The following is a 23663-nucleotide window of genomic DNA, read 5'->3' as shown; positions in this document are numbered from 1 at the left end:
CTCTCTCTCTCTCTCTCTCTCTCTCTCCACTTCTAAAACATACTTTAAAAATATATATATTACCACTCAATCTCCCAAAGAAAATATAATGAAATTAAGTAGTTTGCTAATTTCTCTCTCTCTCTCTCTCTCTCTCTCTCTCTCTCTCTCTCTCTCTCTCTCTCTCTCTCTCTCTCTCTCTCTCTCTCTCTCCACTTTTAAAACGCATTTGAAAAAATATTAACCCTCAATCTCTCAAAGTAAATAAAATGAATTAATTATCTCTATAGATAGGCCTATGCGTGTGCTCTTTCTCTATCTCTCTCTCTCCACTTTTGAAACATTTGAAAAAATATTATCACTTAACCTCTCAAAGTAAATATAATGAATTAAGTATCTCTATTGATAGGCCTATGCTTGCGCGCTCTCTCTCTCTCTGTCGTCATAATATTTCATTCTTTACTGTATTGTTCCTCATGATTTCCACAAGTACTGCCCAAATTTCAAAACCCTTTCTCTCATTGTTTAAGATCCGTCTTTAATTACGAATGAATTTTACGTCACTTTAGTGTCAAACATTACTTATAGATAAGGTTTCACAGTAGGTTTTAAAAAAGGATGATCGATATTCTACCCTGAACTGACGTTACCAAACATACATTAACGAGTAATATAGAGCCTGTTTCTACATTCAAGTATAAATGATTAAAGGACCTCAACAGAATCTTTATGGTGTAAAGTTGATGGAAATCTAGAAAGCAACAAACGCTATGATTTTGAAGCTCCGCCCCCTTTCAAGAGTTGCCAGGTGTGGCATTATTGAACAATAGCTATATGTCCAAAGATTTTAAAAAACTGTATCTTAAGTTTCCTTGCCGAGTGTACATTGTCTGTATTAATTTCTCTTTGATTGATACCACTTCAGGATATAACAGTTCCATCATTCATTTGTTTAGGCTTATGAAAATTTTTATGTACAAAATGTTTTTTTTCTAATAGGTATACTGTTGCTGATAAATTTTAGAATAAAGAGCACCTGTGCTTCATCACTGTACATCCGTTTATCCTTTTCAGGTTACTGCTCACAAGAGGTCTACCTAAGATTACATCGTTAATAGAAGTTTCTTCTCACCTATATGGTTTGAGAAGGCTAGTTGTATGATGACTGCATTTCTGTGACTGTGGAGTATTTATGAAATGAATTAGTTTTAAAAAAAAGGGCTTTGTATGCATACAGTACTGAATAGCAGCATAAAGTAAGGGTTTCTAGTGTCAGATTTTTTTTAGTAAGGAACCAAGTACAGTACAGCACACAAAGTAAATGTTTTTTGTGAGACAATGAGTTACTGAGATGTCTTGTAAATTGTGCTGTGTTAATCTCCATGAATAAGGTAAAATGAATGTAGGTTGTTTATATTTGAATACGTGAATAATCTATATATTGTAATTTATATTAGATTAGTTGAAGGATCTGCCATTTGTGCTTTGACATATGGCTGAAATGGATGCAAAATTTTACCAGTGCAGTAAATGTGGTGCTGTTTTTGACGGTCTAATAACTCTCCTTAAACATAAAGATAAGCACTCAGATATGACCTTTTATGTTTCAAAATTATACAGAAAGTATTTAAAATATAGCAGGAATGAAGTGAAAAGAAAGACTCATTTGGAGCATGACTTTCAGAAAATTACTTTTCCATGTGTTAGCTGTGATAAAAAGTTTGTTAATGAAAGAATATATGAAACACACTTAACTCTCCACACAGTCAAATCTAGCAGAAGTAAGGAATTTAACTGTAAATTATGCAAGCGGAAGTTTTTGTCTCTGGCTGCTCAGAAAATCCATCACTTTAGATGTCACCAAAATGAAGGACTCTTAACACACACATTGCAAGACAAAGCGTTTTTTAATAAGAGGTCCCGAAAACAGTACACTTCAAAAAAATTTGAAAAGCACTACAAGTGTTCTGAGTGTGGTAAGGAGTTTAAACTAAGAGCACAGCTTAGAAGACACAATAAATGTCACCAGAAGAGGAGCGATTGTCATATTTGTGGAGCAAAATTTTCATCTGAATCTCGACGGAAAAGGCATGTGCTCACTCATTCAGATGTCAAACCTAACCAGTGTGCTGATTGTGGCAAGTCATTTTTGTTCAAACAGTCCCTGCTAGTCCACATGAGAGTTCACACAGGAGAAAAACCTTACACATGTGAAATATGTAAACGATCTTACACAATGAAAACCAGTTTGAACAAGCATATGAGAGCTCACCAGGAGAATTATGTGAACCTCTGCTCTATTTGTGGCAAGACACTAACAACACCTTTTAGTCTTAAACTTCATATGAGAACCCATACTGGCGAGAAACCATTTTCTTGTTCTGCTTGTGGCAAGAAGTTTGCAAGTAAGGGTTATTTGGCTGTACACCTCAGGATCCATTCAGGTCAGCGGCCTTACTCTTGTAGAAAGTGCATGAGGACATTCAAGCAAATAGGGCATCTAAAAGCCCATCTGTTGACACACGTGAAGTCCAAGGGTCATAAATGTTCTGAGTGCAATAAGGAATTTACATTGAAAATTGGTTTGATGCACCATGTACGGAAGTACCACAGAAAAGAAGATCGGATATGTTCAGATTCACTTTCCTGTCCACAGTGTACTGTGGATTTTATCTTGAAAGATGATTTACTTACACACCTGCTGGAAGATCATGAAATGAATGAAGTGGATGCAACCTCAGCTCTAAACTCATTAATTGGTAAGGAATCCACTGTAGAAAATAAACCACAAAAGCAAGCTCAAAATTATCGATGTGAAGAATGCGGCAAATCATTCTTAATGAAAGGACACTTGAAAAAACATTCCTTGATACACCAGAGGGAATTCAAATGCAACTTATGTGAGCGATCATTTGAGGTGGAGAGCAGTCTAGTAAAACATATGAGCATCCATTCAAAGAGAGTCCATGCTTGTCATCTCTGCTGCTGTAGTTTTTCTGCCAGCAGCACACTCAAAACTCATATGCTAACCCACACTGGAGAACAGCCATTTTCATGCAGTATTTGTGGAAAAAAGTTCAGTCTGAAGAGTAACCTTACTGTACATATGAGAATTCACACAAAGGAAAGGCCTTTCAAGTGCCAGGAATGCCATCAGACTTTCACCCAGAAGAGCAGCTTGAAGTACCACATGAGAAGACACAGTCAAGACTTTATGTCGAGGTCTCTAAACAAACAGTTTAAATGTAACAAATGTGAAAGTGAATTCACAAACCAAGAGACATTTGATGATCATGAGATGCTTCATAGATTTGAAAATACCAAGAAATGCAGTGAGTGTGAAAGTGAATTTGCTGATCAAGAAGCATTGGATGACCACATGATGTTACATAAAATGGAGAATTCCAAGAGTAGCACAGCACTCGTCCCCTCAGAAGGTTTGGCTCTCCGCTTGTTGACGAACAGTGAGGAAAAACCTGTTAGCTTAGTAAAAGCAGAAGACTCATCACAGTGTATGCAAGAGATTATTGTTAGTGCCAGTCTTAAGCCTGAAGTTTTGTACTTAAAAGACAGTACGTATCTAGTCCCAGATCTCGAAGGCATATCACACGAATCTGATGTTGTGATGCTGGAATGTGGTGATGAGCTTTCAGACGAAGTTTTGGAACAGATTACATCTCATTCAGATGATGGTATTGATTTACATGCAGGAATAGAGGATGTACCCATAGAGCAAGAAGATGAACAAGACCCTACCAAGAAAATATTTTTAATCGAACCTGACATTAATACCAAGAAAATATTTTTAATCGAATCTGACATTAAAGATGAGCCAGCTGACAACACTTACTGTGAAATTTACTTTTACCAGAATGATCCTCTTCGAACTTGTGTCGTCATGCACAGAATCACAAAGCCTCACAAGTGTAATCTCTGTGGTGAATGCTTCCATAAGAAGAGTGATCTTAACAATCACATTCTTACACACACAAATATCCATCAGTATGAACTGAGAGATGTTTTGAAGGTGGATGGCGATGAGTTTTCAAGCATATCCTCTCAACAGATTTACTCAGAAGTAGATCATTTAACTATTTTGAATGAAGAACTTCCTGACCACAGAGAATGCTCATTCTTGGAAAATGGCAGTCTTACTAACATTGTAAAAGTGGAAGAAATTGACAAGCCCCACAAATGTAATACTTGTGGAAAGAGTTTCAGTGTCAAGTGTAATTTGAAAAACCACTTGACTATTCACAGTGGTCAAAAAGCATTTCAGTGTGAGGTTTGCAACAAAAGATTTGCTCTTCAGTCATATTTGAAGGAACACATGGTAACCCATACCAAAGAGAAACCATATAGTTGTAAAATTTGTAAGAAACGTTTTACTCAGAAGAGTAGTCTTAATTATCACTACAAGAGCCACACAGACAAAAAGCCTTTTAGCTGCACTTGGTGTGGCAAAGCTTTTATTCAGGAAAATGCCCTGAATAAGCATGTCCTCATTCATACAGGTAAAAGTGCATTTGATTGCACAGCTTGTGGTGAAACATTCTCAAAGAGAAAACTCCTTGAAACACACATGAAAGTGCACGACGTTAGCCAAAATTCTTCTCTGGGTGAAGAGGCAATTATTGTCGTCAATGCCGACCCTTTTAGATGTTCCATATGTGATGAAAACTTTTCCTGCAATCAAGATCTGGAGGCACATTTAGTGGAACATTGTGTAGATATGTCTCAGAACAAGAAAATGGTAGCAGCACCAGATTTGGAGAAGGAAGATGCTGAAAATGATAATGCTACAGAGACATCTGAAGTACAGAAGCGTCACAAGTGTTCTGTATGTGACAAGACTTTCCAGAAAAATGCTCACCTGAAGATGCACATGAGACTTCATACAGGAGAAAAACCATACAGCTGTGAGACTTGTGGGCGCTCATTTAGAACCACCAAAAATCTGAAGATGCATGTGTTAGTCCACTCTGGAGTGAAGCCTTATCAATGCGATATTTGTGGGAAGAGATTTACCCAAAATGTGCACAGGAGAAATCACCTGAGAACACATTCGGAGGTTAAACCTTACACTTGCATACTGTGTGGGAAGGGATACACTGTAAGTAATAGCTTAAAGTTACACATGAAGACCCATACAGGTGATAAACCTTTTGAGTGTAATATTTGCAGAAGAAGATTTTCTCAGAAGGGGCTCTTGAAGTCCCACATGATTTCTCATACTGGCAATAAACCTTTTAGTTGCCTCAAATGTGAAAAGAAATTTGCTTGTGTCAGTGCCTTGCAGAAACATCTGATGTCACACTTGGATCTGAAGCCATATCAGTGCACCTTTTGTGAACAAGATTTTTCCCAGAAGAGTAATCTTGTTGCTCACATACAAGATCATGTGATGGATGAAGAGTGCCCTGAATGTTATTTGTGTGGGAAAATAGTGGTACATGATGAATTAGAGACTCACACTTTGTCCCATGTCCAAGATGGGTATCGAGGATGGCGATTTCATTCTGAGAAAGTAGAAGATGAAAAGAATTCATCATTCATGTGCTGTATATTTTGCGACAAGACATTTTCCAGAAAACTGGAATTGAAGAGGCACTTACTAATTCATACTGGAGTAAGGCCATATGAGTGTTTGTTATGTGGACTGACTTTTTCAGATGAAAACCAGTTAACAAATCATGAATCAATACATAATAATGAAGGAAAAGAGGTGAGGGACCTAGATTTTCAATGTACTGTTTGCCAAAAAACATTTAAACAGAAAAGCAACTATGAATCTCATGTTGCCACTCACTCCAAAATCAAACCTTTTGAGTGTGTGACATGTGGTAAGGCTTTTAAAACAAAGGATGCTCTCAAGGGCCACACAATGATTCACACCAACGAACGACCCCACAAATGCAAATTATGTGGCAAACAATTCCGAACAAACAGTAGCCTCACCGTCCATCTTCTGAGTCATAGTGATAGGAGACCTCATGTGTGCAATATTTGTCAGAAAGGCTTCAAGGTTAAGAGCCATCTTCAGAACCACTTGAAAGTACATAGCAAAAAGTTGGATGAACCTAGTTCACTGAAGCAATCCAAATTGGAAATGGCAGAACATATTGAGCAGGAAGAGGAAGAAATGACATTGGCCAGGAAGAGACACTACAGCTGTAGAGTCTGCCAGCAGGAATTTTCCAGTAAAGACAAACTCACGAACCATCTACTTTCGCATGAGGAGGAGAAACCATACAACTGTATTCACTGCTTAAAAACATTTTCCAGAAAGGCCACATTAGATAAGCACATGATGACACATGAAGAAGACTCTAAAGATACTTGCCATATCAGCAATCAAAAGATAGCTAGTACTAGGATACCTAAGGAACGAAGGAGTAATTCCAGAGCATCAAGGAAGAGGAAAGGCTCTTGACAGGGTAATGTCAGAGTTTGTTTTACAGTATGTTAAAAAGATTAAGATGTGATATTTTTCCCACCAGTTTTTAATCATTGACATGTAAAATTTAATCATGGTTATCTGCTCTGTAAGAAGATTTATCGACGTTATAAAAAGCTATAGTTACAGTATCTGAATGATGGTTTTTGCCAAGAATGTTTAACAGTCTTAAAAATATTTTATATACTGTAACTAGAGCTTTTTATGTCACTTTAGTTTTAATGTTTTTTGTCTTTCATGTAATGCAGTTTTGCATTTTACTATATTTAATCGTAATTCCTAAAAATCTTAATGAACTGTAGGGAGGCTTTTTGTATGAGAGCTTTGTATCTTTTTCTTTTATGATATAAAATTTGTCTATCACTTTCTTTTAGATACCTCATTTTGTGTGTAACTGTATCAAATTGATCCCAAGGTGAAGCATAGAATTTGTAGAATTTTGGGTTACTATTGTAGGTTATATCTTTCCTTCGTACATATTAGGTAATTCATTGCATTAATTAAGATTCTTTTCATGAAACCAACCACAGTGAAAATTTTTTCCACTTGTTTACTCTTCATAATTAATATTCCATAAAAAGGATATTAGAAAATTAAACAACTTATACATAAATACGGGCTTCTATAAAATGTCATCTTCAAGTCTAGCATAAACCAACCCTTCAGGCATGGTTTTTTTTTTTTTTTTTTTTTTTGTTCCTCCTCTTTGTCCTCCAAAGCAGTTGCCAAGTCTTTGCTTTTCTTATTTCTTGGTGTCCGAGTCCTGGTTAAGTTTTAAGCCTATTGTTTGGCTTGAAAAATCAATTCATTATTAGTCACTGGAACAAGGATTTACCAAGTTACTTTGTCATTGATTTATTACCATATCAAAGACTTTCTTTTAGCATTAGTGAAACTACCATATTCATATTCATAAGGTAAAGATATCCATTTTGAAATCCTCTCCTGTCAGAGAGTAGGAAGTAGACTACTAAAGGTCATTTGCCCACATCCATGTTGGCCTTGAACTGCATTACTTATTTACTTCTTTTTAGGCTTGCTCAAGTTGTTATCCTTTAAATAATAAATCATTTAGGCCAGCCCTATTTCCCAAAAATTTGCCTTTAAGAATATGTCCTACTAATTTTCAGTTTCCCTTCCTTTTTCTAGTTTTCGTCGAGCCAGGTCTAGATAAAGGTTGCCTGTGCCATAACCATCTACATCATCATTCTTCGCTGTTGGGTACTTTCTGCCTGAATATCTATCTGGTCTAAGTTGTCATCTGTGCTTCTTCATGAATTCCTTTCTCTTTACCCAGCTACTTTTATAATTATACTACTAATCTGTATCCATTCCTTTTCATCAACTGTCTAAAACACCTCAATCTTGGAGATCTCAGAATTGTTTTCCAGCTGTTGGTCACCTTATCTGAGATTTCCTCCATAAGATGTTCCTGCTGCCACACATCTTAGTTTCAGAAGTCACACCTTTTCAAAATTCCTAAATATACATCTGCATTATTGAAGTAAAGGCCCCGTATGCATCACTAAAGCTTTTTCTCTTATTTTATTCCATTGAGCCAGCATTTTTCCCTTGCATACTTTTACAGTCTAGTGGATTCCAAAATTAACATAAATGGTCAACCCCTTCTTCCATACACTTCAACATTTGAAAAAATATTTCACTTTAGACTTGGATTGAAAAAATATGTTTTTACTTTTGACTTGGATGTGAGATGTGCCAATTTGATGTCTTAGCAGCTTTAGTTCATGTGAGGCCAGTTTCACCCTTCTAGTGATAGAAAACATATTTGTTATAAAATTTCTAGTTATTAATTTAATGAGTTGTGTTATTAAATTTCTAGTTATTAATTTAATGAGATGTGTTGTACTGCTAAGAAACCAAGGAAAGCTACGGACCTTAAGCACCCTGCTGTTGTGCAAAAACACCAGTATGTTTTATTGATTTTGTGATATATCTAAACATCAGTTGTTTATTGTAAAAAATTGGTTAATATTTTGTTTCAAAGAATGTGTTGTCTGTGCTGGTATGGCTGCATGGTAGTTAGGACTGAAGTCCAGGTATAGGGTCACGGCCATTCAGCACTTTTGTACGGAGTAATATTTTTCTCCCAGCAATCCAGTATGAATTGGTACATATTTTAAATACTGTTTTTATGTTAATTTACCTTCATTTTGGTCATTGCCTTTCTGGAAACTCAGGATTTGCCAATTACTTGGTATATTGTGGCAACATGAAGATCACTGCCTTAAAGATTTTTTTTGTATGGGATACAAACCTTAGCCTTTGATATAAGAGTATCTTTCAGTGTGAGCTTGGAACAGGTCAAAACTTGGTAACAAGGTAGTTAATCAGGTGATTATTAGGTAGAGATGGGGGAGTATCCCTCACTCACAGCCCATTGCCTTCACTCTTCTTATGGTTGCTGTGAGATAGGTGTGCCACTGCCTATGCAGTACTGATTGAAAGCTTGGTAAACGGATGAGTATTCCGTATTTCTACTTGTCTATTCCTAGTATATTGTATTATAGTCTCTTTGATTTTTATTCTCTGGATAAAACCAAGAATCAAATTGCTGTGAGGGATGTGGCTGTCCTTGTGGGGTCCAAGTCACCCATAGCAATGGACCCTCATACTTTGTGCTTCTTGCAAAGAACAGCTTGCTCAAGGGCTTCCCCATGCAAGGAATGTGTATTATGCAACTCACTTTAGTGGTTTAGGTTTAGGAAGAGAAGGGGAACAGCCATTCACAAGCTGCATCAGGATGAAGTACTCCCCTGGTGATACCATCTAGCTACTCCATACCCCATCAAACATCCTCCTCTCTGTAAATGTTGCTTCCTCAAGGGGGGGGGGGGGGGTAACAGTAGGCCTGAACCTAAAATCTGATTGTGGTTTTTCACCCAAGGACATGGCTGCTCCTGATGGGGTTGCTCCATCAGCAGCCATATCACTTGTACAATGATGCTCTTCGTTCCTGGAAAAAGATGTCGCGTCGCTGCAGTATCTCAGGAAGTTATGGCCTTCCCTTAATATTCCAGGATATCTGTTGTTCACTGCCGCCTTGGCCAGTCCAGAAGAAGAGGGCTCTCCAGTATGATCCAGTTGTCTCTGCTCAGCGAAGAGAATCTTCTTGTAGCGGTGGTTCTTCCAGTAGTAGACCCGTCTTGTTCCTGGTATTTTGGTGCATAAAGCATGTTCAGCACAGGGAAAGGGAAGAATCACCAGTGGGTACTTTCCCTGTCAACCTCTTCTTTATCATTGTCTTTAGACTAGTCTTCCTCCAACCCATCCCCAAACTTTGCATTGCAGTTTCCATGCTCTGTGTTGTTCATGCTTTCCAGAGTATACATACACAGAGCAATCCTTCTCCAAGGAGAGGTTCCCAGTAACTTCTTCCACCTCTTTATATGAATGGGAGGGGAGGAGGAGCAGTGAGGATTGTTGTTCTCCTTTGCTTTTTTCTTGGTTGCGACCTGGTGCTGGAGCAGAGGGGCTTCCTGATCATGCTGAGAACTTGTTCTGACAGCAACTTGGAAACCTTGGCTGGATCCCTTGTCTTTCATCAGCGAGAGGTCCATTAATGCCCTAGGGAGTGGAGTTTTAGCATGTCTCTTTCTTTGATTAAAGGAGTATAGCATGTCTTTTTTTTTGATTAAAGGAGTAACTAATGTCCATGGGGATCTTCTGTGTGAATGGATGTGTACTTCCCAAATCCATACAGGCCAAGTTGGAGCATCCTTTCCAGATTATTTTGCCCTTTTGTGAAAGATTAATCTGGAAGAGGTGACCATGGCACCAGTTGACTGTTTCGTCAATAACCCATGTCCACTCCTGAAGAGAAACTTGTAGGCTGGGTATTCATACTCAGGTTTACCGATGAACCTATCAGTTCATCGAAACTTGACGTTAAAACTTACATGTGGATGGCTGTTTGTGGGCGGAATCAGTCCACTCACCGGAATTGATGAACTGATGGAATTACAAAAAGTTCTTTCAACCAACTGACAGGTGATAGCACACGTGGACAGGTAACCAACAATTTTGACAATTCGCTCCTGGAGTTCTCCTGGGAAGGATCTCAGCCACTCAGACTAGAATATGAATAAACTATGTATAGACTCAATTAATTTCTTTGCAAGACCCTGCTGTGAGTCCAAATCATATAAATAAATTTATATCCATGTGATATAAAGAATTTGGTTTAGGCCTAGGCCAGTGTCTTACCTTTTTATGAAAGGTATCACAGTAGGCTTCACAGTCCATTCCATAAATAATTGAACCAACCCCCCACCTAACTTAACCTTATTCATTAATATTACAGAGGACCGCCTGTAATTGCGTTCTCAGACTCACGTATTTGCAGATATCTCAATGGACCATATCTACCCATTATTTGTACTTTTCTACTATATATATTTTTTTTATATATTTCATAAAATGCACTTTTTTGTGATAAAACTATTAAAAAACCAGGTATAAACAATTTTTGTGGGTCTTTCTTGAGTTTTAACTAACAAAATAAGCAGTTTGAAGCATTTTTATAGGGGTTTCAACTATTTGCAGATCCTAGCTGTTTGCGTGGGAGGGGGAGTTAGTACGGATTCCCCCGCTAATATGGGGGAACTCTGTATGAGGATAGAAATCTCTCTTTAATAGGCAATATTTAGACCATGCTCTGTATTGCTTTTTTGCTTCTTTCCTATTTTTATGTGAATTGCTGCAGCAGAGTTTCGTTTCCATTGCTGCCATATAGTGTTGGCACAATGAAGGCTAGGTGAGCACTGAGGGCAACAACCTCTAGTTGACTGCCTGACTAACAGTTCTACTGTGTGTGTGGACGCTCGATCGTTGAACGGTCATGGGTGTACTTACAGGTAAACCTGAGCCTGAATACCCAGCCTTAGTCTGGTTTCCCTGGTTACAGCTTGCTTGTGGTATCTTGGATAGTAAATGCCCTGATCTGGGGATCTAGGAATTCCTCTGCCTCCAGTAGATTGAGCAAACTCCTTCCCCACCACATTTATGCCTGAGGAAGTATTGCATACCTGAGGATGCTACTCTGCTGACACTTAGTGCATTAGTCTATGGATAGACCAACAACCTGTCATTGGAGCAGTTATGTCGGAAAGATGGTTCCTTTTCCGGTGCAGATGACTATGACGACTACGCTTCAGGATGTGTTGTTTGGTTTTATGTAAAGGGATGATTCTCTTTGTAGCTCGACCTATGGCTGAACTCACTTATTACCTACACTGCTTTATGCATCTCATGTATGGATGAGAGAGCAGTGTAACAAGAGGTTGTTGGCGTCTGGAGGCAGAGCTCTGACATTCCTGGGAGCACACCAGTGCCAAGCAGTGGGATAACCTTGTTCTCCATAGGAAGGATATGATTTGCTCAGGCTCGTCTTTACCTTCCCTCAGTGTTAGTTTGAAGCAGGGATAGATTGGAGAATGGCAGATTTCCAGACACCTCTGATTACTCATGCTCTCTTTTAAGCCTCTTGCTTTTGAGGCAGCCTCAGCCAAATCTGCAGACTTGGCGAAGCCTTTCATGTCTTAGCTAGTAATGAAAACTGTTCCTTCAAACTCGGACAAGGAACTCAGCCTTCTAAGCCCTTTCAGCCACCTTCCTCTGGCGATGCCAAGAGAAGGCAACAGGGATCATGGCATTTTCTGAGGTGAATTTTTACTCATCAGTTGTAAGGGGGCTGACCTCCCTCCTAATGAATGTCTCCTATATAAAAGGCAGTGGTTTGTATTTCTGTAGAGAGCAATAAAAAATTTAGAATAACCATTTTTATTTTAACTATATATACAAACTAGAGCCTTCAATATTTAATCATACCTCAACCACCTATATCAGTCCCTGAACTGTAGGAAAAGTGAAGGTGATTGTTGATGAATGAGGGATACCCCTTCATCTGTTACCCGCCTCGTTAACTGCCTTGTTACTTAGTTCTGACCAGTTACCAACTGATACTGAAAGATATGGTTTGGTTTGTATACCTAGGGAAAATTACAGTGACAAATTATTTTATTCAAAGTTTGTTATATTTGGAGTTTTTACGATATTATTCCTGTAAAACCACATTGATGGAAACTTTCATGAAACTGAAATCACAAGTTTGTTAAAAGTTCAGGGTAGTGGTACAGTACATAATAGTATTAACATGGCAAAATATATTTTGGAATTGATTTTATGCTCTATAAAATTTAGAAATATCACAAGTTGTTTCATGATACAACTCCCAACAGGCTATATAGTTTGTTCATTAATGTTAAACATTTCTCTGATTTTTTTCATGTGAATACAAGCATACTGAAGCTATGTAAAATGTGGCCCTAGCTATGTATATTATGTACATGATAAGTGTGTAAATAAGGTTAAGCCTTGTACAGTATTTTTATACTTATAATAAATAAATGTATTGATGACATACTGGTGAAATTTAAATTCGTCTATAGTATCACTTTAGTAAAAATGAAGTTAGGTGAATATTTTTGTAACAGTATTTTCTAAACATCTCTGTTCATATGTATCTAAACATCTCTGTTCATCTGGATTCATGTAGTTGAAACACTGTCTCATCAGAACATATGAGGGTAACCAACAATGAACCAGTGACGCACATGTTCCTTTGACTACCTACCCCAAAATATCAGTCCTTAGATTGCAACAGATCTTAGCAATATGAAGTGATCTTTACCCCTTTGTAACTTTAATTCCCATAATGCAGAATTCTCTGCATTTCTCCATATCATTTAACCTTTTTTTTTTTCAATATGTAATAAATGAACAAATAAGGACAGTCCAAAGGACGGCAGACATCTTTTCACTTCTTTACAACAAGCATCTGATAAGCAACAAAAGGTCACAAAATTGTGTACGTAATGTACATATTTTAAAAAATTACTATATTGTATATTCTTGCACAAAAAAGATACATTAGTCAATGAAATTAATAACTATCTTTGAACACAAAAATACAGAGTAAAAGCTTACAATTACACTAAAAATAATAGTTGCAACAATAGAATTGTTTTACACTTAACATTCAGAAATTGAATCTGATTAACTGAAAACTACAACATAGTTCCTAAAGGAATAGACATGGTAAAGTATATACAACTTCAACCTAATTTTAAAATGTAGAATGTACCACCCAATCACAACAACCTCTCTAGCTTCAAGTAGCTTAAGGCCAGTTTTCTTGAAGCCCTTATAAAATACAAAAAACTGATCATCTAAGTTTTTTTTATAAAATGGTTTGTTATTTGTTCAAAAAGCATGACGTTCACCAAATACCAAGGTGTACACCATGAATAAGTCAAGGAATCATATACGTAACTACATTATATCGAGTAATTCCTAGAAAACAAGGGATAGAGCAAGTAATAAGCACGGACAACAATGGAACTTGAATGGTTATTATATAAACTTAAAATCTGGCTAACTGTTTAATACAGTACAGTATAGATTCTGTTGGTAACATTTCGGTTTAAAATTAAAAGCTTCTTAAACATTTACCACACAACACCTCTAATTGCTGCGTTGCAGTGCATTATATCTTTGATTGTCTGTAAATCTTGAGAATTTACTTACTAGCAAGAGACTATACAGTTTATAAACATGTTTTAATTATAAATGCCTGAAATTTTACAAAATTCTCATTGCAATCCTTAATTATATATATTCCAGAAATACCAATATACAATTACACAACTGCATTAGGTTATGGCAGACTTCTGAAGGACTGAAACAAACTTCAGCCAAAGTGAAGATTTGTGACAACATCAGACATAAAAACTTCAGTTTCTAAAAGTGATGATAATATCCATGAATATAAAAAGAATTTTGGGAATGGAAACTAAACAATAATACTACAGGAAAAACTTCAGTTTCTACTAGTGATGGATGATATTGTCTGGGAATAAGGTATGGTCACAAGTAATGAGATTTCATTATGTTTGGACAACTTATGGGTTGACAATTACTTTAATTCCTTAAAGGTAAGTTAACAAACATACTAATGAAACTTTCAGATTTGGCTCCCTGACAGCTGTTTTTGATAATCTTAGCTTATTTAACTCTGAGAATTTGACAGGTCATAATCTGTTTGAACACACCCTTCAATGGCTGAGGGAAAAGTGCTTAACAATAATTTTCTTTGATTGTGTAACTACTTTATGTTACATTAATGAGTTTGGAGTTGGAGTCATTTTTAAAGCTATAGAGTTGAACGTTAACATGATATGTTTAAAAATGCTACAGCATAGAAAAATCATCAATATCACAAGTAAAAGTTAGCTTTATGATAAAATTTTTTATTACTTTTTTTTTTAAATTCACAAATCAAAGACAGAAATCCAATTTTTATTTATATTAATTTGATAAAATGCCTTTCCAATTATATAACAAATTCATTACTATTTGAGGCATATTAAAAAATGTAGCATGTACTTGAAGGGCATACTTCAAGCTGAATAACATTAGTATTATGATTTTTTATGATTTATGGAGAATTTATTTAAAAATATAGTTTCATGATTACGTATACTCATCATCAGAATATCAAGAGGTTGAAAAATGGATGATGACTATAACTCGCCTGCATCTCAAAGGGTTAAGTATTAAGTATTAGTTTCACTGGATATCTTATCCACTTCACTTTCATAAATGAAAGCAAGAATCCATTTGTCACTCCTTGTTAAAATGTGTAAAACATAACTATACTTGTTTAAATATTAAAACAAATATATACCAATAAATAAAAGCTCTTTAACAAAAGGAAGATACAGTACCTTGAGTAGGTCATCTTCAATGAAATCTCAAATTAGTGGATCCTAAATTACCTGATTTGTATAACTTACAGACCTTGTGTGCAGTGTATGGTAAGATTTTTTTATTGCTACAATGATTTTCTATTAAGTACATATGTTATGCATCCACCACTTATGTAATATGATTACTAACTGCATAACCTGAATATCTATATTATTCCTATACAGTATACTGTCCGTAATGGCCTCTCCCATCCATTAGCATCCCATTTAATGTGATCTAATACTTTGTGCATTCATAGTAATTTTTTAATAAACATTAAGTTTCCTGTGCGTATCAATCCCCATCATCAATAGTCTGTTGAAGTTGTCTCAGAAAGTATGATAAATGCAATAATATAATGTAATGTGTTTTGTATCCAAGTACAGGCTTTTTAAAAAAATTCATTACCTAAATTGGAAGTCGTACTTTTTAATAATGAAATCCAGAGTCAGATATTACCGCAGGCTAGGCCTGAAAGCCCTGTTCTTGAATATTCAACAATTTAATAAAGAAGTCCAGTCAACCAAGTCCTGGTGCAAAAACAAGAGGTTACACTTTACACAGATTGTCCAATGACATAAATATTTTCAGAACATGTCAATAACAGGAACGTATTAAAAGTAGCTTACCTAGACTATCACATTCAAATACTTAAAATACTCAATTCAAGAAATTGGAGACTGTAAATTGTTATTGTTGAGTTCATATGTTATAATAAGGTACCTGTCCCCTAGAATACAAACTAGTCTTCTGAACATAACCTGCAGTAAGAAGTACATGAATTCAGTTACTTGAAAATTCAGGCAATTGTTTTGGAATATGAGAAAACATTTCAATAGAATAACTAGTAACAATAATAAACCATGAGTCCTATAATTTCAAAAAGGTGGTCTTTACTTTGTTTAAAAATCTATAATGTTTCATATAAAATTTCTGAGGCAGCCAAGTAAACAACATAAGCACATGAAGCTAGCCAACCAATCACAGGCAAAGGTCCTCTCACATTTAGCTTTTTACATTTACGGTTTCGGGAAGTGTCTTCTTGCCCTAGTTTTTGTTTTTAGCCAGACACCTACCAATGTAAAATATGTTGCATTATCTTGTTAGTCACATATTTGATGTGTATGTGCGTTGGGGCGGGGGTTGAATGGGTCAATATGTACTACCAATTAGATATGAAAATTTACAATAATCCTTCTAATCCTTTTATTGTCAAATCATAATTTATCACATGTTCAGAACCTCCAGAGCAAGTGACTATTCCATCCAAAAAATCCTTTGGGCCACCCCCACACCCCCCCGTGCCTATCAATTTCACCTGCCAGCCTGGTCAAGATTTTTAGGAATCTCAAGATCTTGTTTACTTCTTTTAACAACCTTGAATTTAAACATGGAATTACTGTACTAAAATGAATCGGCAAACCATGTTTAATATACAGTAATACCTCAATCTTATGTGATTTGAATTGCGTGAATTCACAATAGCGCAAACTTTTCATTGGAACTGAACTAATTATCGTACGCGTATGCAGATGCAACATTTTCGAATAATGGAGAAACCCTGCAAAAGTGTTTGTCTAATATTTTTTATATTTAATTTATGTTTTCAAGCTTTTATGTGTATATTGAATAACATTAAATATTAAAAATAATAATGCTCTCTCCCCCTTTTACCGAGATGACAGAATTTATGGTACATATAGTATATATGTTCATTAATATTTGCAAATAATAATATGCATATAACTGTATTTACAAAGTATGTATGTGATAGCATTTTACAGAAATAACCTTTCCATTTCACTTTTAAGTAAGAACAACGCTTCTCTTCAGAAATAACCTTTCCATTTCACTTTTAAGTAAGAACAACGCTTCTCTTATCGCAAACTGCGATGAGAGAATTTTTATGGTACATCTACTATATATTAATAGCTTTTTGTCAAAACTTCAGCAGTAATGAAAGCCCTTCAAAAGCAAGGAATATGAATCTTATGCTAGACCACTTGAAGATATCTATACGGCTAGTACAGCATCCTAAAACTACATAAAGACAGTGAGAAATTTCCAATTGAGAAAGGAGTTAGACAGGGAGACCCCATCTCTCCTAAATTATTCACAGCATGCCTAGAAGAAATTTTTAAGAATTTAGAATGGGAAAATGTAGGAATTAAGATTAATGTGGAATACCTTAACAACTTAACATTTGCAGATGACAGTTCTACTCAGTGTATCAGGAGAGGAATTACAAAAGATGATAAAAGATTTTAATAGAGAATGCAGAAATGTAGGACTGAAAATGAATATGAGTAAAACTAAGATAATTTTCAATGAAAATGCAGACAACAAATAAGGATTATGGATGAACCTCTAGAGATTGTTAATGAATATACATATTTAGGACAGACAGTAAGTGTTTCCCCAGGACATGAGACCGAAATTAAAAGATGGAGAGCATTGGTAAACAAAATGAGATTATGACAAGTGAAACGCCACTTTCTCTAAAAAGAAAAATATTCAATCAGATGGTCCTACCAGTATTGTTTGTTTGTATGGTGTTGTTAACCAGTGATTACTCAGCAATGGGATTAACGGCTTTACAAGACTTCCAAACCACGTTGAGAGTGAACTTCTATCACCAGAAATACACATCTCTGACCCCTCAATGGAAGGCCCGTGAATTGAACTCGCAGCCACCGAGGTGGCAGGCCAAGACCAAACCAACCACGCCACTGAGGTGTCCCTCCTACCAGTATTAACTTGTGCACCAGAAACTTGGAGCCTTACTAAAGCCTTAGAACATAAGCTGGTTCCAACTCCAAGAGTTATGGAAAGAATAATGGTGGAAATAACACTAAGAGACAGAAAAAGAGCAACACGGATACGAGAGCAAACTAAAGTAGAGGATATTCTAACAACAAGTTAGACAAGGAAATGGACGTGCGCAGGACATATGAAAACATCAGATAATAGATGGACAAAAAGAATAACAAAATGGGTCCCTAGATTGCAAACGAAGCAGTGCTAAAATTTAAATGAAAGTACAGTAACTTTAATTTCATTTAAAAGTTAGCTTAATGCTTACTAAGAGTTGTATTAATGTAAATAAAAATCACTGTTTGTTCATATGAGAAAAGGAATTTCAGAACGAAGAGGAGAGAGAATAAAGAATTTCTTAAGTGTTTGAGAAGACTTCTAAAAATAGATTTCATTTAAACGTTAGCTTAATACCTAACCTCACGCAAGTTCAGGGTATTACTGTACTGGTATTTCAACATCTTGGAGTAAAACTTATAGGGTAAAATTCATGATGTCATTCCAAATGTAAATACACTGCAAAATATACCTGAATAGGTGAACATTCTTATCAAACATCAAACCTAAAACTATCAATCATGAAGATACCTCACCTTCAATGAATACTGCAATTATCAACAAGTGGTAAACCTGCCTTCAAAGTTCTGCAGTTACACTACCAGGGGTTGGAAAGGTATTCCTTAAATAGTAAGTAGACTTTCCTGTTCAAAAATTCATATGCATAAATATATATGAGCAATGTATTCAAGACTACTACTGATAATGACTTCCTACAAGAGAAAACTTTAGGTAGTTCAGAGTTAAGAAAGAAATCTCTTCACCTAAGAGATTACACCTGCAACAAATTCAGCCACGTAACAGTATGTGGATCTAACTTGGCAACAACCAATGATGCTGTAAATTATGAAACAGTAACAATTTATTACATTATAACTTCACAGTAGTTAGTTACATTTACACTTTCTCTAAAGGCTAGCCCAAGGGATGTGTTTAGATGAAAACTAAAAGGATGAACACAGTTCAGCTGGGGTATGAAGGGACCCTAGAGAGAACCTTGGATACTTAGCACACTATGTGCCATGCTTCTCTGCAGCAAACCTACCAACAAATGTTAAACAGCACCAAACTTCACAGCCAATGGCCATCCTACAAGTCTACAAATAGAAATATTTAGAGTAGTTAAACTAAATATTTCATAGTCCCTAACATAAGCAAAAAAGTCTTTTATGACTGGCAGTGTAACGGTTAATAACATGTAATGATGAAACTTAAGACAGTAAATTCAGGCTGTCCTCCATTCACAGACAATGCAAAACATACTGTACTTCCAATTTAATATGCTAAAAGGACATACTAGCTACAAAAATGCACTTTTCAGCAATTAAATATTTGTGAAATAAATTTGTTTACACTTTTTTTTCCTTCGTGGCAAAAAAACCTTTATTTATACATAGCATCACGTTTTATATACTTCGTGATCAAGTTATTCATATATATATATATATATATATATATATATATATATATATATATATATATATATATATATATATATATATATATATATATATATCCTCGGCTTACGACGTTCCAAGGTTACAACACTTTTCAATTATATTTATCAGAAATTATTTCCAGGGTTACGACGCCTACAACTCTGATTTGGCAGAAGAAATATGACTCCACATATGCAAAATAATCAATATTTGAAGTTTTTTTTTATGAAAAATGCAATAAGAATGCAGTTTACATAGTTTTTAATGCACCCAAAGTACTAAAGTAAGGTTTTAAGATTTTTTGACAATGTGACGGCTTACAACGTGTTTCAAGAACGGAACCCCCTTCGTAACCTATTCCTTCTTATTGTATTTATTTTCTCTTTACAGTATTAAGCTAGTCTCTTCACTTGACATGGTTAATCTTTTTAACACAAAGGATCACTGTTCCTTGACCATTTTGTTTTGTTCATTATCAACATATCAGAACTATTACATTGCAGAACCCTTTAAAGTGGCAAATAATAAAAGATAAAATTCCTGACAATGCAGTACATTTTATGCATATTACACTATTCCTTGAGATATTAAATTATTAATATCAAAAATTCAAGTATACTGTACTATTACTGTATGGTCAAATCTAAGCTGATACTATAAGTTCAACAAAAGACAAGCATGTACCTGGACAACCCCAAAATGGGGTACAGCAGAGGGGGAACCTAATTGCAATGACCAAATTTCTTGAATTAATCCATCCCATTATGTCAAGCTACAACATCCAACAAAGAACCTGGGATCTCAAAATTCAAGATTTTAACTTGCTTATCTCAAGATTACGGTTCTGACTGCTCTTGCCCGTTAGCAGGATTAAAGTCTGGAGTTGGGTCTGGGGAGGTCTTACTGCATCATATATGTTATTACCAATGTTATATTGAAGAAATATGAATTTTTAAATATTTGTAAAAGAAAACATTAAATATTTGTAAAGAAAACAAAGTGCCTGGGAAACTAAACATTGTCAGTGATGGAATGTACTTGGGTAACTATGTTAGCAGCTTGGTGAAGAAGGTTTTGACTGCCCTTTTTTGTTAGTACACTGGAATGACAGACTCCTAAATTTTAAAATAAAGTAGAAACATGCTCACATTTGCTATTCAGAAATTTAAAATTTTTTTTAAACCATACCATATACCTCAATTACGTAAGCATGTTTCTAAAGTCACCTCACCCAAATATGGCCTAGCTATAACCAGGACTCATAACTAGGGTAGCTAACTGGTTCATAATGCACTGCTGGTATTACATTCACAGTATATAATCAGACCTGTTTACTGCCATTAAAAGTTGGCAACATAACAATCTAAACAACTTTAAGGCATTATCACTTTAGAGAGGTTGCTGAAAATGTTAAAATGTTTATCACAAGAGGTTAATGCATAGGACAATTTTCTAATGGAAATGGAACAGAATGTGAAATTAAAGCTGAAGGCCAAGTATTGCATTTTTTTTAACTAAGAATATTCATTATTTTTTTTGTTTTGTAACCAATAAAAACTAAACAGAAACCAATTTCTTTCAAACAGTTGTTTCTAGTACACAATACAACATATTTCATTGGTTGGAAGTTGGCTAATCATTAAAGACATGCACTGCATTCAGAGACTGGGTCCAGTGGGTTATTCATCAAATACCCGTAGGTCACAAATATCACAAGAGCATGACCAATTCAAAAATAGGAAATTACTTCAATATGATGATTTCTGGGGTGAAAAAAAAAACACACCAATTTGTTAATGTTGCTCCATTATTCGACAATTCTTGCCAGTTACTAAAAATAATTGGTTCCAGCAATACTAACAAATCACTAGAAAAAAACAGGTATATTTGATCCTGTCACAATTGCTGCCATAAATCTGGATACCTTACAAGCATCCTTATTTCCTTTAATGTTTGTGTGTGCAGAAACCCACCACAATTCCCCAATAGAGTAGTGCCAATGTTGCACCTGTGAGATTGCACTGCAGAAATTACTAAAGGGTGTTTGCAGGATTCCTTCAGACCATAAATATGTCCACTTTTACTTTACCTCCAAGCCTACTTTTTCTTCATTCTTACTGTCCAGCCCCTATTAAACATTATTTTTTTAGTGTAACAGTTTGTTTGTTATTTCTTTCTCTATTCCTCAGTGGAAAATAAAAATGGTGTACATGGTACCATTAGTAACACCAACATAAAGTAGCCAACTTACTATACAACAAATTACTGAAACACCTTGCATATATATTCCTCATTCCTAACAGAATTAAATAATGTAAAATTAACGGAGATAGTAATTAAGTTTCATTTTATTATTACTTATACAACTGAATTCTTGAAACCAACTACAATTTGTGATTAGTTTTTACCATTAAATATTAAAATTACTCTTAGACATGACACCTATAAAAACTTCAGTCTTTTGATTGATAACCAATGCTGGTAGAACCAGAAAGATATATGATCTGGTAATACAACACTGTTGTGGAGGGGAGAAGGAAAAAGGATTGGCATAAAAGTTTGAAAATACTCAAATTAAATAATTTTAATTCTTTATGAAAAGTATTTTCAATTTTTTTTTTTATTGATTTTCAATTTATCTCCTATACATATTTGTTAAGTTTCCAATTTCAACTAAATCTTCCCTGGAGACCAAGAGTTTTTATTTTGTGTAGTAACCAAGAGAGAATATCACAGTGCTGTTCTCTTTCTAATTAGGTTATAATTGCTACAAAATAAAGAAATAATGAACAGATTTCACTTGAATATGAATCATCCCTCAGTAACAACCTTTCGTAACAGACACGTTCAACAAAGCACCCACTCTAGAGGCAATACCTTAGTATCGCTTGGATTTTTAAGGACCAAAGTTCTAATATTAAGCATCAGTAAAGGAGCAGGACACATATACACCAATCAGCTACCTTAGTAAATGGCAAGGGGCATGGCTTCTGGGCTTACATAGATACGTACTGCAGTGTCTTCCCTACAGTTTATTACATAATAAACAGTCATCACATCAGAGAGATAAAAGGCAAGTTCCTTCCAAGTAGTAAAAATAAAAATATTGTACTGGCTCTTATACATACCTGAGGCACATTGCTATGCATCAGGACTATTTTCCTTTACACTGCATCTATCACTATTCCACAACTCGTTACTTCTATTGTCTTTTTGTTCTGACTAAACTCACACACTCCTTTAAGTAAATTCAAGCCAGACAACACTTCCCCAAAACTGTAATCGTCTTCATAACCAGGTTTGCATTCAAGAACAATGTCAAACAGAGCCCAGTGATCACAATCACTCTTCCAACCAGTCAAAAGACCTGGTTCCAGCTTCTTCTGATAAACTCCACCGTTCGTTACGTCCTCTACAATCGGGTCTTCTGACTCTATGCCATCACCCACCACACCACCTCTTACGAACCTGTGGGAGTCTTCCTCGAATTCCATCAGTTTGGAATGCTTGTAAGTTGGACCATGTTCCCCTGTGCAGAGCTGCAAGAACTGCTGAGCTCTGGGGGTCATCCCATGCAGACTAAAAACAATTCGTCCTTCGTAGACATCATTACATACAATGTCAAAAAACGCCTGTGGCCTTTTCCTGTTGACTGCTCCATTTATCATCTCAAACTAAAATGGTAAAAAATATTTAGGTAAAATACCACATAAAATACTGATAAGTTAATATAAATACTAAAACTAAAATTAGAATACAATATATTTGACTACTTTGACATAACCCACTTTTGACAAATACTAGAATCCTTTTTTACTCACTTTGAATGGGCAACCCAGTGATCTTAACTACCCTAGGATCACAAGAAAGAAAGGAAAAAATGAAAAAAAGGGTGGGTTACATCTCCAAGAAAGCAAATGACTTGCCTCTTTAAGTATGGAAAGTTATAATAAGTTGTATTTATTTCTTAGCTAGCAATGGAATGGAATATAAATTTACGTCAAAAGGCCCAATGCTGGGATCTATGAGGCCATTCAGCACTGAAAGGGAAATTGAGGGTAAAAAGGTTTTACAGGTGTAACAGGAGG

The 23663-nt window shown here is 35.5% G+C and overlaps 2 protein-coding genes across 4 annotated transcripts in view; one reads left to right on the top strand and one right to left on the bottom strand.

Moving 5' to 3' along the window:
- The first annotated feature begins 1032 nt into the window (after positions 1-1032).
- Positions 1033-15550, top strand: LOC135203005 (zinc finger protein 91-like). The gene has a single exon (XM_064232561.1). It carries the CDS (start codon positions 1472-1474, stop codon positions 6410-6412), a length of 4941 nt encoding a protein of 1646 aa, XP_064088631.1. The 5' UTR covers positions 1033-1471; the 3' UTR covers positions 6413-15550.
- A 4562-nt stretch (positions 15551-20112) lies between these two features.
- The window catches only part of LOC135203006 (uncharacterized), a 158574-nt gene continuing 155023 nt past the window's right edge, over positions 20113-23663 (bottom strand). For all 3 annotated transcript variants that reach the window (XM_064232562.1, XM_064232563.1, XM_064232564.1), the window contains one exon: positions 20113-23249. In XM_064232562.1, coding sequence (XP_064088632.1) covers positions 22740-23249 — 510 coding nt within the window. In that variant the 3' untranslated portion in view covers positions 20113-22739. The remainder of the gene's footprint in view (positions 23250-23663) is intronic.

Source organism: Macrobrachium nipponense, chromosome 33 (genome assembly GCF_015104395.2).
Source record: "Macrobrachium nipponense isolate FS-2020 chromosome 33, ASM1510439v2, whole genome shotgun sequence".
NCBI classification, from domain to species: domain Eukaryota; kingdom Metazoa; phylum Arthropoda; class Malacostraca; order Decapoda; family Palaemonidae; genus Macrobrachium; species Macrobrachium nipponense.
The sequence above is the reverse complement of the archived record's forward strand: the minus strand, read 5'-3'. Positions and strand labels throughout refer to the sequence as shown.